Below are 18,631 nucleotides of genomic sequence, written 5' to 3'. Positions count from 1 at the left end.
ACCAATACGGTCACGTGGCAATATCCCTGGAACTTGATTGGATAAAAGCGGTCATACCAAGTATAGTGTACTTTTTAGTGTGCATTTGTGAAGTCGAAAATGTTATAGGCTATAAATGACTATTTATAACCGTTTGTAGAGTGCCTAGCGTTTATGCAGTCATGTGCCACGAGCTGTTATAGTAGACTGCAGTTTTTGGTGGACATCTGTGATGTTAAACTTTTATAGATTATACATTACGAACCTTTTGTAGAGTAGTATTTGTCATTTATTCCTGCTCAGATTACAGCATTTTGTATTGTAATTATCTAAGAGCTGTTAAAGCAAAAACAGTGCTTATGTTAAAAATATGTTATTGGTTCTCAATTATTATTTATAACCGCCTACATAACAATACCTCGCATTTATTCACGAACAGCTATAACTGTAGCTCGGTTTATATTTATAAAGACACATTTATTATGTAATGTAACGTGGTTGTTACATTATAGATTTCCTATATAGTAACTTATATAAACCTAAAAGAACAACATGCAGAGCAGAGTGTATACTCTCCAAAAAAGGGATGTCAAGGTGTCAGAGCTCAATAAAGCTATTAGATTTTGAATCAACATGGCGGCATACGCGTTGCGGTGGACAACGAGATGTTTTCTTAGAATTACAATCAAAAAGACAAGTTTGTCGAGAGGTGTTTGGTGTGAATTGTTTAAGACAGTTAGAGGTGAGCATGAATATTCTGCTGTTATATGGCCAGTGTTGATAACACGTGGTAAATCATTTACGTCGTAATTCTTTATATGCATCTTTATACACACACACACACACAGATATACACTTATGGTTTCTATTTTTTGTGGGAACATTCTATAGACGTAATGCTTTTTATACTGTACAAACTGTATTTTCTTCATTCTATATGATTTATAAGCTTGTTTCCTCATGGGGACCAAAAAAATAAATTACCCAAAAGGTCAAAATTTACTGTTATTACTATACTATACTTATACTTACTATACTGGCATTTGGTTCTCATAATGTAGGAAATACCAGGTACACACTTGCACACACATATACAGTACCAGTCAAAAGTTTTTGGACAGTAAGATTTTGATTTTTTTTAAAGAAGTCTCTTCTGCTCACCAAGCCTGCATTTATTTGATCCAAAATACAGCAAAATCAGTACTATTGTGAAATATTTATGCTATTTAAAATAGATGCTTTCTATTTGAATATATTTTAAAAATGTAATTTATTCTTGGGATCAAAGCTAAATTTTCAGCATCATTACTCCAGTCCTCAATGTCACATGATCCTTCAGAAATCCTTCTAATATGCTGTTTTGCTGTTCAAGAAACAATTTATTATTATTATTATTACTATCAATATTTAAAAGTTGAGCTGAGTACATTTTTTCAGGATTCTTTGATGAACAGAAAGATCCAAAGATCAGCATTTATCTGAAATAGAAAGCTTTTGTAACATTATACACTGTACCATTCAAAGACTTGGAGTCAGTATAATTTTTTTTTGGAAATAAATGATAGAAATTAATATTTTCATTTATCAAGGATGCTTTAAATTGTTCAAAAGTGATGATAAAGACTTATCATGATTTATAATGTTACAAAAGATTTCTATTTTAGATAAATTCTGTTCTTCTGAACTTTCTGTTAATCAAAGAAAAAAATCCAGAAAAATCCACCTGTTTTTAACATAACAATAATAATAATAATTATCATTGCTTTTTGAGAAACAAACCAGAATATTAGAATGATTTCTGAAAGATCATGTGACTGGAGTAATGATGCTAAAAAATGAGAAATCACAGGAATAAATTACATTTGAAAATATGTATTCAAATAAAAAGCAGTATTTTAAATATTTAATATTTCAAAACTTTGACTGTTTTTGCTGTACTTCGGATCAAATAAATGCAGGCTTGGTGAGCAGAAGAAACTTTTTTTTTTTTTAAAAAACATTAAAAGTCTTTTGACTGGTAGTGTTGTATAGAGAGAGTGTGAGTTATTATTATTATATTATTATTTTAAAACTTATAACCAAGCTGACAAACAGATTGTTAACTTTTTATTGTGCTATATAGGTATTTTTAGGAACACATTTCTTGAATCTTTAATTCTTTTAAGCTTAAATGTCTTATATTGAACAATCTTTCAAAGCTGTAAATTATGCAGTACACAGTATGGCTTTTTTGATTAAGCATTTGTTGTTTATTTCATTGTCATTTGTGTGTTTTGCATAAAACATATGGTTCACCCAAAAATTTAAATTGTCATAATTTACTTATATTAAAATGAATCTCTTACCATATACTGAACATTTGTTCATAATCAAGAAAAAAGTTATGTCTCACACAATAGCTGTTTTGTGGGTCTGTTTTTCTTAATTTATCCTCTCAAAGTCTTATTGTGAATTATTAAGGAATTATTATTAAGTATAATGTGATATTAGCTCTATAAAAATTTATGAAACAGATGTTAAATATTTCTTCATATTTCGTAATGGTGTTCAACATTTTTTGCAGGACATACGTCTATGTCAGCACCTTGGGCTGCTTATGGCAGACTCATCAGCCACTATGACAGCCTTGTCCGCTCCGGTTCACTGCAAGAGGACACTCAACAGAGAGCTGCGCTGCTTCAATTAGAACAGTTAAACCAAGAGATGACAGACTATACCAACATCCCAATCCTTCTCCTTCAACCTAAAGACTGTTTACATAATCAACCCACCTCCAAACTGGAGAATAATAAGAGTGGAGTAAACCTTTGCAGTCATGAAGAAAATGCGTCAAATGCAAAAGAAGACAAAGATGTTAATGACACAGAGGAGGTATGGGTTTGTATGTGCCTAATCGAGCAGTGCATTCTGTGAATGTTTACAGTGAAGAAAAAGCTTAGCCGTCCAACCTTCAGTCAGACCCCAGCCCTTGCACTGTGCCATTGCCTAATTTGCTGTGGGACTGTTATTTGTAGGTCAAAGCAGCTTCAGCCTGTTTGTGTTTGTGGGGGTGGAGAGTGGGAGGAAAGACCAGACCAAGCACTTGCTGGATCACAGCACAGCCCCCTACTGAGTCAGGACACCCCACCTATCCCTCGCCTCAGTAATGAGGGGTCGCCATTGTCTGGGAAAGAGATTCCCAGCTCCACTTTTAATATGGGGAAATAAACATAAACATGTGCAGCGATGTGCTCTTGTGTTGATTATTTAGGGCAAAACTGTCTGTAGAGTAGATTGAACAGTGCAAGGGATGAAAAATAAAAGTTAATCACTTTTTATATTTAGCAGAGTTATTCTTTCCAAAAAAAAAAACTATATATATATATATATATATATATTATAATCCCAAAGTCATTGTTTATCTAAAGCATAACCAGTGCAAACAACAGTTAATTTCTGAAAGAGAGTGGAAAACAGAGCCTTTCTACCTAAGAGTGTTGGCATGTGAACTTTTTCCCCTCGGCTGCGTCCTGTGAAAGTGTAGAGCATGACTCCACCTTGTGGACCCGTCCCTGACAGGGCCTGTGTCCGCTCTCTCTCAGTGTCTTCACTGTGTTTGTCCACTCTACCGTGACTGGACCACTGCCACCAGCCACAATAACGAGCTACAGAGAGTTCTGGAAGTCAGTGAGAAGTCACACGCTGTCATCCAAGAACGCTGCGCCTCACTGCTCAAACAGCATTCGCCCCACCGAAAAAAATCAGGGGGGATGAGGTGAATACGGGGATGAGGATGTCGGCTCTCTGTCTTTCCTGAATAATCAATTGTCTGCAGCCACAGACAGTTTTAGATTGGCTCATCACACCCCTTGTGCTCTTAAAGTTAAATGCATTGCTGATATTGTTTGGAAATTTTAAGTGGGTGACAAAGGCAAACCTTCTGATGTTTTTAGGATATTTGCTTTTGTGCATTTTTATGCATTTGTTTTATGATATATAGGCTACAGTGGGCTGAATTACACAAAGAAGCTTTTACAACTTTGAGGTTGATTATATTTGTTTTTGTTTTACAGAAGTCTCTAAAGCCACATCCTCCCCATGGTTACTATATTCATGGTGATGTTGGTAAGCTTGAGTTCATTTTTTAGATATAGCAACAAATGATCAGCCGTTTTAAACATGCATATATTGGTTTTGGAGGGATTGGAATGGACTTTACATTGGAGAGGCCAATTAATGCTTATTCTGTTTTCTGTTTCATAATCAACAGGTACTGGGAAAACAATGTTGATGGATCTTTTTTACTCATTTGTGGAAAACAGCAGAAAAAAGAGGGTTCATTTCAATGCATTCATGTTAGATGTACATAGAAGTAAGTTTTAGCTACACCAAGGTGACCACTTTTCAAATAAGTCAAAAGTTTACATACATATTGCAGAATGTGCAAAATGTTAATTATTTTACCAAAATAATAGGGATCATACAAAATGCATGTTATTTTTTTAGTACTGACCTGAATAAGATATTTCACATAAAAGATGTTTACATAAAGTCCATAAGAGAAAGCAATAGGTGAATTTATAAAAAAAAAAAAATGACCCTGTTCAAAAGTTTACATACACTTGATTCTTAATATATTTTGTTACCTGAATGATCCACAGCTGTTTTTTTGTTGTTGTTTTTTTTTTTTGTTTGTTTTTTGTGATAGTTGTTCATGAGTCCCTTGTTTGTCCTGAATGTTTAAACTGCCCACTGTTCTTCAGAAAAAGCCTTTGGGTCCCACAAATTCTTTGGTTTTCCAGCATTTTTTTATGATTTGAATACTTCCCAACAATGACTGTATGATTTTGAGATCCATCTTTTCACATCGAGGACAACTGAGGGACTCATATGCAACTGTTACAGAAGGTTCAAATGCTCACTGATGCTTGAGAAGGAAAAACGATGCATTAAGAGACAGGGGTGTAAACTTTTGAACAGAATGAGGATGTATACCTTTTTCCTTTTGCCTAGATATCTTGTTTTTTTCATTTAGTACTGCCCTTCAGAAGCTACAGAAGATACTTGCATGTTTCCCAGAAGACAAAATAAGTTAAATTTACCCTGATCTTCAAATTCAAAAAGTTTTCACCCACCGGATCTAAATGCATCTTTTCCTTCTGAAGCATCAGTGAGAGTTTGAACCTGCTGTAAAAGTTGCATGTGAGTCCCTCAGTTGTCCTCAGTGTGAAAAGATGGATCTCAAAATCATACAGTAATTGTTGGAAAGGGATCAAATACATAAAAATGCTGAAATCCAAAGAATTTGTGGGACCTGAAGGATTTTTTTGAAGTACATAAGTTTAACTGCTCAGGACAAACAAAGGACCCATGAACAACTATCACTTAAAAAAACAGCTGTGGATCATTCAGGTAACAGCACAGTTTTAAAAATCAAGTGTATGTAAATTTTTGAACAGGATCATTTTTATAAATTCAACTATTATTTTCTCTTGTGGGCTATATGTAAACATATTTTATGTGAAATATCATTCAGGTCAGTAATAAATAAGAAATATCATGCATTTTGTATGATCCTCTTATTTTGGTAAAATAATTAACATTTTGCAGATTCTGCAAGGTGTATGTAAACTTTTGACCTCATTACATATTAATATAAAATAGTACAATTTAGTATTTTCACAAGTATCAAACAATAATTCTTTTTATCATACATGTATAACAGTTAAGGAAAATAACAGCATAAAGTACAATAGATTTAAAATGAGTTTTCAGCTAAGTTTTGAGCGCATTCACATTTATTTGTATTGACTTAATTTGTGCATTGCATTCAGGGATCCACAAACTGAAACAGAGCCTGCCAAAGCGACGGATTGGTAAAATGACAATGTATGACCCCATCTTTCCGGTTGCCATGGAGATCGCAGAGGAAACCTGTCTCCTATGCTTTGATGAGTTTCAGGTGAGGGCAGGAGTAGGGAGATTGGGAGGGTGAAGAGTTTGTAAAATTGTTTAAACATTTCAAAGCTGCAATTTAATGCATATTTTCTGTCTTTGTTCATGAGAGGAACAATGCTGCAGAAATCTTAAATATAATATTGTAAGTAAGGATCAGCATGCTGATAGTATGTCTGTGTGTGGAATAGCTCATAAAGCTTGTTCATTTTGGAGCCATCTAGTGGAGTCAGATACCTTCACACAAAACTGAATACACACGCTGAGGCCACAGATAATCGAAGATGAGAAAAAAGCTAGAATTAGATAAAAATAGTAAGCTTTGCGAGCGCAAAAAAGATGAATAAAATGAAATGTCAGACCGTTTAAAACCCAGGAATCAGCCCATTTCTCAAATCATATTTTCTATACAGAATAATAGGTATGTTAACTATTATCTAAGTTTTGTAATCTTAATAATAGCGCACGTAGTAAACAACTAACCTGTGTAGACTTAATTTCTGTTCGAGTCCTGGTGCTCAAGGATGAAGAGCTGCTCTTTTTATTAACAGCTTTTGAATTGAAATGTTTACCTCAGACCTGATCGCTTTCATATATTTATTTACTATGGGTTCTCATTATTGCCTGAAAGCTCACCTCGCCAATCGTCGCCGGCGGCAATACGGAAAGCACACAGATTTTGTTTATGATGCATAAATGAGGAGCTGACAGCCCCTTACCAATCAGGAGCCACTGGCACTTAAGCATGCAAATGAGGCATCGAGTTTCAGTCGGCCCCTCTTGCTTCCTTGAGTGAGGGGTAATGGAGAGCGACTATGGCGGGTCGCATGCATCCATGCCTCTTAAATGCTAATGAAATTTCTCCATTCTCTTCATTAGTCCGGCATCATTATCAGTAATTTGTAGCCTTCCCCTTTTGTCCCTCTCCACTCCCTTAATGAATGCAAGGTATTGAGAGAAGGACCAAGAGAGATATAGAAAGAGGAAGAGCGAGCAGAAACCGCTTGAGGCATTGTCTCAGGCCCCTGTCAGTCGCCGGGTGAAATTACTCATCGACAGAGTTGTGTAAGTAAAGGTTTAAGATCAAAAGAGTGCAATTTGGCACCCGTGTGCGCCACACAAAAGTGACTCTTTGCTGGCGTAATTGGATGCTCATTTGAATATCCGTGCCGTTGTTTTCGCTGTCGTCCACAACAACGCCACACAGAGGGCTTTCTTGCACTCAACCTGGCAATCAATACCCCGAGACTGAAAGTGTGTGCGCGTGTGTACACACACTCGCACATGAGTGTCGCGGTGCCTGTGCGACAAACAAAAAACAAATACAGGACGGATGAAAAGGTCATAATTAAATGACTCCTTTGAAATGAAGAATAGAAGAGGACGGTTAAAGGAAATGTGATCCAATTTATGCCGTAGCACCTCGTCTTTGTAAGCGACCACCCTTCCGACAACGCGCACGCGCGCCCTCCACCTTGCCGCACGTAAGGCCGCTATAGAAGATGCTAATTGGGTTTGATGGGGCCGAAGGTTTAATATGCAAAAAAGGGAAACACTTCAACATAAGAAAAACAACATATGCTGGGGGTATGGCAGTCATAAGTGTGTCCTCCTAAGAATAGTAGAGCTTGGTGAATGAGGAGATCTTCTACATGACAAAAACATCCCGGGCTACAAATTGGCCTCCTCGTTGCCAGATATGCAAACGCTAATAAAGTATAAATTATAAAAACTCTAAATGCGTTTTGACTAAATGCATTTCAACCCTGAAAAAGTAGCAGAAACGTGGGAGAAGATGAGAGCGGACCATGGTCGATCTCATTGTGCGTTATTGACTAAAGGGCTCCTTTTGTCAGGGGAGGGTCAGCAGCCCCAGTGTTGCTGCAGATGTGTGTGAGGCAACAGCTCGCTGCTGTGAAAAAGGCAACGTTTAAATGATAATAATGAATGATGATGATGAAAATGATAATAATGAAAGAACCACTCATCCTCTCGCTTCTGAGATTCAGGGACAGCCATGCCAGGCCCTCAAGAGCACAATGGGAGCGCATCTGTGTGTGTGTGTCTCGGTGTGTGTATATGTATTTGTCTCTGTGTGGCCATCTGGCTGTCATTGTGCCACTGATTTTACCTCGAAACGCTGTTTGTTTATTTATTTATTTATTTATGTATTCAATTATTTACCTTTTTCAGCGCTTTGGCCACTTGTCCTTGTCTCTAGCAGAAAGCCGCGGCTCTGCGTGGCCATTTTACAGTCAGGTGGAGTGGCTTTGTGTCTGTCCTGCGTCTGTGCGCGGGCGCGTCGGGGAGGGTGATGTCAAAGGACCTTGGCCGAGGCTCTGGTTTTAAAATGTAACGACACCTGGTTTTCGCTCATTCATGCGCATGTACACGCATGCACAAGTGCACATGCATGCGCACAATTGTGGTAATTAGCTCAAGGCAGAGGAAGGGCAAAGGGGAGAGAGTTGCGCCTCGCTCATCTTCAGCTGATACACCTGTGCCTGCTCCTATAGTGTCCGACAATCCTGCCTAGAGGACAGAATGGAAATAACAGAAGCTATAGTTTGCTTTATAAGCAACATGACATTAAAACTATATTAATACACATTTGTTTGTCCTATTACAGTTTGGCTGTGTCCAGAATTCCAAGCCATAAAATGCAGTTAAATTTGATTTATTCCTGTGAAACGAACTGATGGTATGCTGTATTTTACATGAGCAGGAAAAAGGAAATTGCTGATGCAGATGTGTTGCCATTTTTATAAATATTTTCTTTAGAGTACGATGAATAATAATTGTCCTTTTTTTTTTCCAGGTGGTGGATATAGCCGATGCTGTGATTCTGAAGCAGTTATTTGAGGGCTTGTTTAAGTGTGGGGTCGTGGTTGTGGCAACCTCAAATCGACCACCTGAAGGTAGGGAGATGTCTGGGTAATGCTGAAGCCATTTAACAGAAAGTGGTGTTCAAATGTCCAGGCTCATGCAGAAAATCTATGATTTTTGATCTTAAATTATTATTTAACACTAGAATAAATTGAAAGTTTAACCCTCGTGCGTCAATTAAAACAAAAATATAGAGGACAAAAATGTCCATGTCCAAAAACTGAAGCTTGGGAGTACTTAAGTTTGGTCTCATTTTAAAGAAGACCCTTGGCAGATTATTGTTAAGGTTAAGGAAGACAAACTATTTTTTGTACCTAGTGTAAAATAGATAAAGGAAATGAAGGTGAAATATTACAATTCCAATAAAAATACCTGTGCCAAAATTTATGAAGTTGGCATAACACGGGCAAAATAATACAAAAATAAATAAATAAAAAAACTGAAAAAGACAAAAATGTCCATAAGGTTAAGTAAAAATTTACCTGTCATTACTACATAATTTTAAAATGTTCACTTTTTAAATTAAAATGTAAATGAATTATTTAACTTTTAATGAATTAATGTTTTTTTTTTTTTAATGAAATTCACATGTAATACAATTCAGTGCAAAATATAAGTATTTCTCAGGTGTCTGTGACATTTGGGAGAAAATTATGAAATATGCACTATTTTTTAATACTTTTATTTAGCAAAGATGCATTAAATTGATCAAGAGTGACAGTGAATACTTTTACATTGTTACAAAAAATCCTGAAGAATATTGAAAGGAAGATGAAAATGATTTTTAAATGATCTTATGACAATGAAGACTGGAGTAATGCCTGCTGAAAATTCAGTTTTGCTCTCACAGGAACAAATTACATTTAAAAAAATATTAAAATACAAATATGATTTCATTATATTACCATTTTATTGTATTTTGGTCAAATAAATGCACCCTTTAAAAGAGTCTTCTTTCAAAAACATTAAACAAATCTTACAGACCCCAAAGTTTTAAACTGTACATATTAGTGCTGTCAATTGATAATTTTTTTTCTAAAATTATTCATGATTAATCACGATTAATCCCACCTAACTTAAGTTTTTAAATATACTTTTATATTGCTGTAATTTCACATCCATCGACATAAAGACAGTATATTTTTAATATTTGTTAAATATATTTTTATGACTAAAGGTAAGCATCACTGACTAGAGACTTGCTAATGTCTCTAGGAAATTATTTTTTTGCCTAATATTTAACCATTGACTACAGCCATTCAACATTACAGTATATTTGAGAGCTATCAATTTTAACATTTATTAAACTTACAAAAAATAACAACTTCTAATTTAAGTGAACTTAAAAAAATCTTCACATAAACCCATTATTTACCTGTGCCATTCAGCAAGTAGGAAATAGACAGAACTTGAATAAAGTTATCAAACACTAAATGCTAAAATAAATCTAGACGAATCCTTAAAGCTATAAAAGTTATTGATTTTCTCTTTTTTCTTTTGTTTGATTAATAGACATCACAGCAGCTGGGTTATTAGGTTATTTGGCTGCTATTACTTTAAGAGCTTCCGCTGAGCTTAAGTGAAATCGAAGTTCCAACCCTAGCCCCGTTCCTTCGTTAATCTACTTTAAATATTTTTAAACTCGCTTACAAATTGATGAGACTTATTTAAACAGTTTTTATAATTCATAGTTATTTTTTAAAACACATTTTTGCAAAAACAAATCTGTCAATAAAAGCAGTTTATTCCTTTCATTTCCTCCACTGATTTTCCAGAGTTAAGTGTGTGTTTTCTGATACTGACCTGTCACCTACACAGCACGCATGACTCTTGTACTTTTTCACCTTGTATTGTTCGCTACCAACCTCCCAACAATAGACCGCCGTACCTTTCTCATTCTCTTTCTCTTTTGTGTGGCCCGAAAGTAAAACATGTTCCTAAACTACACGTCCGTCTCGTGTTCTAATCCAGTTCTGCACCATCTCGTGTGTCAGGATCGTATTTCTTCCTTTTCACTCTTTTCTAAAGTTCACCTCCTCTTTAAGTCACTCTTTGGTTAATCGGTGTATTTTGATGCCGTGATGTTTGAGGTCTATTGATAATCCGCGTAAAGTCTCTCACTCCTTTTCTGCTTTTTATTGCTCTCTTCCTTTCTCGCATGCACTCAAACACCTGTCATCGGCTGCTGTGGTGGATTACATGAAACTAATCTGAGGTGTGTTATTTAGGCCTGAAATACAATGACGACTACATCCATCTGAACTTTAAACCCTTAGTTCTTCCGTAAACCATTTCCTATGTGCATTTTGGTGTAGCTTGAAGAATTATTCACCCTGAAATGATAATTATTATTATTTATTCACCACAAAGGAAAAAAGCAGCTTGGACATTCTTCTAAATATCTCATTTTGTGTTCCACAGAAGAAAGAAAATCATACAGGTTTAAAATGACACGTAGGCGACATGTTTGAGTGAACTATCCCTTTAAATCATGTGGAAGCTTTAACCTCGCCGCCATCAAAGATTTCTCGCCTATACGCCGTTCATCATAAAACGAGGCAACTTTATTTGATACCCGCTTGAACGTGAGCAGTTAGTCTTTTATCTCTCTCCACCGTTCCCACTCTTTTCTTCCTCTGGCTCATTGTTGATTCAACAGACGGCGTTTTTTGCGATTGCTGTGATGTTACATTAAACTGGAGAGGGAGAGTGATAAGGGTAGAGATAAGACACTCCTTCTGCCTTTCTCTTCTCCGTCTCTGTCTTGGAGCGCTGCTAATGTCTCGTTGTATGAAGTGGCCTTGTGTGCCGAGTACAAAACGGTGAGCGGCAGTTACATAAAGAAACCCTCTCCTAACATTAACCAGCCACTGAGAACAAAGCCTACGCTAAAACTTAATAGCCATCTTATTCCATTTTAATTAGGTGACTAATGGATAGACGGGTACACATGAAAGATGGGAGGGAGAGCGATGGCACCGAAAGAGATTGCTCGTTTATTGATATAAAGATGCTGAGCTGAAGAGCCGCTAAAGAGGCTCGCGTGTTTGAACTTGGATGTTTGTCCAACGGCCCAAAACCGTTTCTTCAGGTAAAGTGAGGGAAATGGATGGACAAATGTGGAAGAGGGTGCACTTCACTTCCTAAATCTTTAAATGACCCTTTAGTTATTCACTGGGATAATATGATTAAACTAAGTGTAGAATTCATTCAATAGATCTGGATGTGTCTGTCTTTTAAAAATTTTTTAATAATATAAATGTATAATTTATTAGATGACCTACAACAGATGATTGAGAATGAAAGATATAACCTAGGAAAAGTTTAATTAGAAATATTTTAATGATGTTTAAAATGACTGAAAGCAGACTTACTGAAGAATCATCTTAAAGGGATAGTTCATTCAAAAATGACAATTCTGTCATTAATTACTCACCCTTTGTTCATCTTTGGAGCACTAAGTAAGATTTTTTAATGAAATCTGAAAGCTTTCTGACCCTGCATAGACAGCAACACAACTGACATGTTCAAGGCTCAAAGAGGTAGTAAGGATTTTAAAATAGTCTACTTTTTGTGCAGAAATAATTTGAAATTGTTGAATAAAGTTATTATTTTTGTTTTCTTTGCACACAGAAAGTATTTTTGTAGCATCATAAAATTACAGTTGAACCACCGATGTCACATGGATATATATATATTTTTTTTATCAGTTTCCTTACTAACTTTCTGGGCCATAAAACGTTTCAGTTGCAATGCCAGGTCAGAAAGCTCTCAGATTTCATAAAAAATATCTTAATTTGTTTTCTGAAGATAAACGAAGGTCTTATAGATTTGGAATGACACGAGGGGGAGTAATTAATGACAGAATTTTCATTTTTGGGTGAATTATCCCTTTAAAGCAGTGGTTCTTAACCTTTTTGATTTTGATGGCCAGTATTAAAAAAAAACAATGATTTTTCCAGTTGTTCATACACTCTAAAAATGGTGACTTAAAAACAACCCAACTTGGGTTATTTGGCAACTCAGCACTGGGTAAATATTGGACAGAACACATGTTGGGTTATTTTATGTTTTTACTAAACATGTTGGGCTATTTTATTTAAGTCAACTATTGTATAAAAATTATTATATTGCTTTTATTATTATTATATGAACTTATAAAAAACACATACAGAATTACTATGATGAACATTTATTATTAGGCAAGAACACATGGACAAAATACAAGACAAATACATCATAGCTACAATATTACATAGATTTAAGCTTGTTTAACAAGCATTTAAGAGAACCGTTCTCTGTAATCGTTTATTTTTTTTTAAATAGCGCTAAATGTCGTTCTGGTGTGTTGCTGAAATTTGAGCCGGTGAAGGGCTGCTGTTCGGCGAGGTACCTGCGAACTTCAGACCACGGCCACACGTTTCACTCGTAGCTGAAAGATGCCGTGACTGACTCCAAAACCTGCCCATAAACAAACAGTACTGAGATTAGAGAACATATTTTAATATCAAACTAAATTAAACTCAGTACAATAACGAATAAAATCAATGTATTTATGCAAGGCAAAAGGCATTTTAATCTGCGAAACAACTGCTGCTGACGCAGCTGACTGACATCTCATCCCTATGTTGCATTGCATAAAATAATACAATTTACAACACAGTACAGACTTTATTAATGAAATTAAATGTATACAAACCTTTATTTCACTGAAGTGCAACAAATCAGCTGTGCTGAGAACCACTGTCTCCTGTAGACGACTCAGAAAGCCTGCGGTCTGACTGTAACTGGTTGTTTTATCAGAGACAGGCTCAACCCAGCAGTTGGGTGGAAAAAAATAACCGAGCATTAAATGACCCAGCAGCTGAGTTACAGAAAAACTACTCAGCACCTAGGTAAAAAATATTAAAAATAACCCAATAAAATGACCCAACAAGTTGAACCCAGCATTTGGGTTTAAAAAAAAAACAGCATTTTTTAAAGTGTAATTTTCTGGACAAAGCTTAAGGAAATTTTCTTAAATACATTTTCTTCAATTTAGAAAATGTATTTTACTCTCAAATTTCAATAAAAATAAGATGCAAAATCGTCTTGTTCTGAACTTTTGCTACTTTCTGATGTCTGATAAGTTACATAAGTCTGCCCACATTTACACATTGTGTTACAAAGTAAAGTGGCAATTTACATTGAAGTCTGAATGTACAGCGGCTAAAAACGGCCATTTAATTTCAAGGGTAAGGGAGCAAGAAAATGGGCATGAAAAACTTACTCACACTTACTGTTTTGGTATAAAACAGTTTAGACTAACATTATAAGTGGTTGTTAAGGAAAAAGAGTACATGTGTCAATTTTTTGAAATTGATGTTTATATGTCACCTGAAAGCTGAATAAATAAACTTTACAATGATGTATGCCTTGTTAGGATAGAACAAAATTTGGCCGAGATACGAGATCTGGAATCTGAGGGTGCAAAAAAAATACAATTAATATTGATAAAATCACTTGTAAATTATCAAAATTAAATTCTTAGCAATGCATATTACTAATCAAAAATTAAGTTTTGATATATTTACAGTATGATATTTACAAAATATCTTCATGGAACATGATCTTTACTTAATAACCTAATGATTTTTGGCATAAAAGAAAAATCGACCATTTTGACCCATACAATGTATTGTTGGCTATTGCTACAAATATACCCATGCTACTTATAACTGGTTCTGTGGTCCAGGGTCACATATAAGATGCCTTCAAATGTCTCTCACTAAGTAAAGGTCATCCTTACTAAGGGTAAAAAAAAAAACAAAAACGAACGAGTCACTTGAATGATTGTCATAAGTGGCCTCCAGATCCCCATGGAAAGGCTTTGGCTGTTCTTTCATAGTAAGATCCCTATAGCACGCTTTCATTTCTTGGGTGAGAACTGGCCAGATGTGTCTCACTGGACTGTTTATGGCTCAACATGCCTCTGTTATGACAGTTCTGTTTCCTTTATATTTTCTTGTCCGCGGCAGCTTTAAACAAGCTTTTACAGCGCAGACAGAAGCATATACTCATCATGGTCTCTTTACATCTGTGTGTGTGTGTGGTTTATCATGCCCGTGTGGCTAATTGAAGTCTCCATTCACCGTGATGCAGGTTTATTGTCTGTGCGGAAAGGGAGAGACTTCTTCTCTTGAGCTCATTGTTTGGGAATGTAATGAATTTCATGTACTGCCTTTCTCCTGCGCTGCCCACAGAAATCAATTTCTACCTCTCCTCGTCCCTTTTGTCCCTCCTCCCCTCCCGTCCCTCACTTCATCAATAGACACTTTATTTGCCAATCATAGATGGAAAATGACATTATGAGGAGGCTAAAGAGTGAATCTAACCAGCATCTCTCCCTCTCGTGCTCTCTCTCTCTCAGAACTGTACAAAAACGGGCTTCAGAGGGCTGCTTTTGTGCCTTTCATTGGCGTACTCAAGGTAAAGACAAAGTCATTCTCTCAGTTAATTTATTTATCCTTTCATTCTACCTCCGTCTCCCTCTCTTTCTCTCTTCATGTTTCCTCCTCTGCTCTGTCTGGTTTTTGATGTATTTTGTTCACAGGTAAAAATACACAACCCCATATGTGTTTGCAAAACGCACAAAACACAAAAAAGACAGCTTTGATCATACCTGGAGATGAGAGCAACAGACTCAGAGAGAGAGTGTGACAGACATGGAGGCCGTTTAATGACTGGCGTGGGTTGGCTGGAATGAGACGGCATTGCGTGAAGCTGCTTGCATTTCAAAGTGCACCCGGCCGTGGACGCCAGCAATGCTCTGATCTGCTTTGCAAGTTAATTGTATTATTTTAAGCAGGTATTGGCATTATCCTGTGTGCTGTCTGGGTAATTACCATCATCCTGCGACAGCTTTCCATCATAAATAATCAGACCATCATTTTCAGGCATTTTACAGCTGGCCACATTCTTGCACATTTGATTGGTATCAACACATTGAGCGTTTTAACGTTTGTGGCTGTAAATGTATGTGAAAAGTAACATTCTTTCTATGTTTTTCTTTTTTTTTGTTTTCTACTTAGATATTGAGCATGCTGTTAAAGAAATTTATTCTTGGGTCATGCAAGATTTTGATGAGTTTGTCTCTTCATCCAAACAGATTTGGAGAAATTCAGCATTACAGCTCTTGCTCAACAATGGATCCTCTGCAGTGAATGGGTGCCGTCAGAATGGATAGCTGGTAAAAACATCACAATAAAGTAATCCACAGAACTCCTATCAAGTGATGTCTTGTGAAGTGAAAAGCTTTGTGTTTGTTCACTTACAAAACAAGATTTTACAGATAATGTGCTCACCCCATTGTCATCCAAGATGTTCATGTCTTTCTTTCTTCAGTCGTAAAGAAATTGTTTTTGAGGAAGGATTTCTCTCCATATAGTGGGGTTTGAACTTCCAAAATGCAGTTTAAATGCAGCTCCAAAGGGCTCTAAATGATCCCAGCCGAGAAAGAAGTGTCTTATCTAGCAAAACGATCAGTCATTTTCTAAAATAAATTGACAATTTATATACTTTTTAACCTCAAGCGCTCATCTTGTCTAGCTCTGCGTGAACTCTTGTGTTTTCCGGTTTAAGACAGTTAGGGTATGTCAAAAAAATCCCATCTCATTTTCTTCTCCAACAATCGTCCTACATCGCTGTTTTACCTTTTTTTGTAAAGTGTGTTTGATCTTCTTTGCATGTTTATATTGTAAACACTCGGTCAGTACTTCTGCAGCGATGTAGGATGATTTTGAAGTTGGAGGAGAAAATTAGATGGGACTTTTTCCCTTTGAAGGAATCAGTTTTTCGACATAGCCTAGCTGTCTTGAACTGGAATACACAGAGTTCACACAGAGCTAGACAAGATGAGCATTTGAGGTTAAAAAGTATATCAATTCTCATTTTTTCTTAGAAAATTAATGATCATTTCACTAGATAGGACCCTTATTCCTTGGCTGGGATCGTTTAGAGCCCTTTGAAGCTGCACTGAAGCTGCACTTTGGAAGTTCAAACTCATGGGCACCATAGAAGTCCACTATACGGAGAAAAATCCTGAAATGTTTTCCTCAAAAAACATAATTTCTTTACGACTGAAGAAAGAAATACATGAAGATCTCATATGACAGAGGGTTGAGTAAATTATCTGGAAATTTTTGTTTTGGAAGTGAACTTCTCCTTTAAGTTGTTTTAACTTTAAATCTTTATTTCTGGCCAAAATAGGAATCTATAATCTGTAATAATAAAAAAATGTGTAAAAGTCCATTCCCTGTTGTCCTCTTATATCATTGACTCTTCTCGCTTTTGAGCAGTGCTTGATTTGTGCATATTTCTTTCCTGATTCAGACTCAATATTATGGATATTGGACTCCTTTAAAGTTAAAAACATCTTAAGGATCATTTGTTTATTATAAAGATGAAATTTTGCTTCACAAGATGTTAACTAATGGACTAGAGTCATGTGGATTAATTGTGAATTATTGTGATGTTTTTATCAGCTGTTTGGACTCTCATTCTGATGGCACCCATTCACTGCATTTCCATGCATTGGTGAGCAAATTACATAATGCAAAATTTCTCCAAATCTGTTCAGATGAACAAACAAATTTATCTACATCTCTGATGGCTTGAGGGTGAGTAAATTTTTAGCAAATATTCATTTTTGGGTCATCATAATTGTAAGGGGGCACTAACGGCGATACAAACCAGTCATCCTTCACATGTTTCTTTTCACTCTGTGATCTTGAAGAGCGATAGAATGAGAGGATGCTTTGATGACTGGCTATACAATGTCTTTCTAATCCACATTATATTGTAGTATTCCTCATAGTTAAGGAATCCCCCCCTCAGCAGAATGTGCTAAAAATAAAAGCTGCTAGACGCTTCATTCAGGTTGTGATTTTTCTTAGTTTGACCCCTGGGTCTTTTATGGTCAGTGGCCCAGCACAGTCACTCTGGTTCAGCCAGTCTCTGTCAATTCCCTGGGGTCCTTAAAGTCACCCTCTATTCTGCCCTGTGTTAATCTGGCCTAGTAAGAGTGCTGAATACCTCTCGCCCTGCCTTGCACAGCTAACGTTCGAAGTTCTTTGTCAGGCCATCTGGTTTTGGGGCAACTGAGGATCCCAGTTTAGGGTAACTAGGGTGGCCCAAGTGCCTCTTCTCATGCCTGGTCAAGCCTAATAATGTGTGACAGACTCACTGAAATGCACTCACTGGCTCTTGACTGTTCTCCTTCTATATATCTTAATCTCTCTTCAGGGTGGTAATGTTTATTTGCCTACAAAAATATTATTCAAAATATAGGGCTGTCAGTTGAACACATTAATTCAGTAATTATTCAAATATGATTTAAAAACACAATACAGTTGAAGTCAAAAGTTTACATGCACCTTGCAGAATCTGCAAAATGTTAATTTGACCAAAATAAGAGGGATCATACAAAACGCATGTTATTTTTATTTAGTACTGACCTGAATAAGATATTTCACATAAAGACGTTTACATATAGTCCACAAGAAAAAATAATGGTTGAATTTATAAAAATGACCCTGTTTTTTTTGTTTGTTTTTTTTGTTTAGTGATAGTTGTTCATGAGTCCCTTGTTTGTTCTAAACAGTTAAACTGCCCGCTGTTCTTCAGAAAAATCCTTCAGGTTCCACAAGTTCTTTGGTTTTTCAGCATTTTTTGAATTTGAAGATCAGGGTAAATTTAACTTATTTGTAGCTTTTGAAGGGCAGCACTAAATGAAACAATTATTTAGGCAAAATAAGAAAAATGTACACATCCTCATTCTGTTCAAAAGTTTTCA

The 18,631-nt window shown here is 36.0% G+C and overlaps 1 protein-coding gene across 1 annotated transcript in view; it reads left to right on the top strand.

The window, feature by feature from the left end:
• The first annotated feature begins 598 nt into the window (after positions 1 to 598).
• The window catches only part of afg1lb (AFG1 like ATPase b), a 32,063-nt gene continuing 14,030 nt past the window's right edge, over positions 599 to 18,631 (top strand). Inside the window, exons 1-7 of the mRNA XM_051138435.1 lie at positions 599 to 721; positions 2,543 to 2,850; positions 4,032 to 4,083; positions 4,229 to 4,330; positions 5,793 to 5,920; positions 8,732 to 8,831; positions 15,209 to 15,267. Coding sequence (XP_050994392.1) covers positions 613 to 721; positions 2,543 to 2,850; positions 4,032 to 4,083; positions 4,229 to 4,330; positions 5,793 to 5,920; positions 8,732 to 8,831; positions 15,209 to 15,267 — 858 coding nt within the window. The 5' untranslated portion in view covers positions 599 to 612. The remainder of the gene's footprint in view (positions 722 to 2,542; positions 2,851 to 4,031; positions 4,084 to 4,228; positions 4,331 to 5,792; positions 5,921 to 8,731; positions 8,832 to 15,208; positions 15,268 to 18,631) is intronic.

Source organism: Labeo rohita, chromosome 20 (genome assembly GCF_022985175.1).
Source record: "Labeo rohita strain BAU-BD-2019 chromosome 20, IGBB_LRoh.1.0, whole genome shotgun sequence".
Classification (NCBI taxonomy): Eukaryota; Metazoa; Chordata; class Actinopteri; order Cypriniformes; family Cyprinidae; genus Labeo; species Labeo rohita.
The sequence above is the reverse complement of the archived record's forward strand: the minus strand, read 5'-3'. Positions and strand labels throughout refer to the sequence as shown.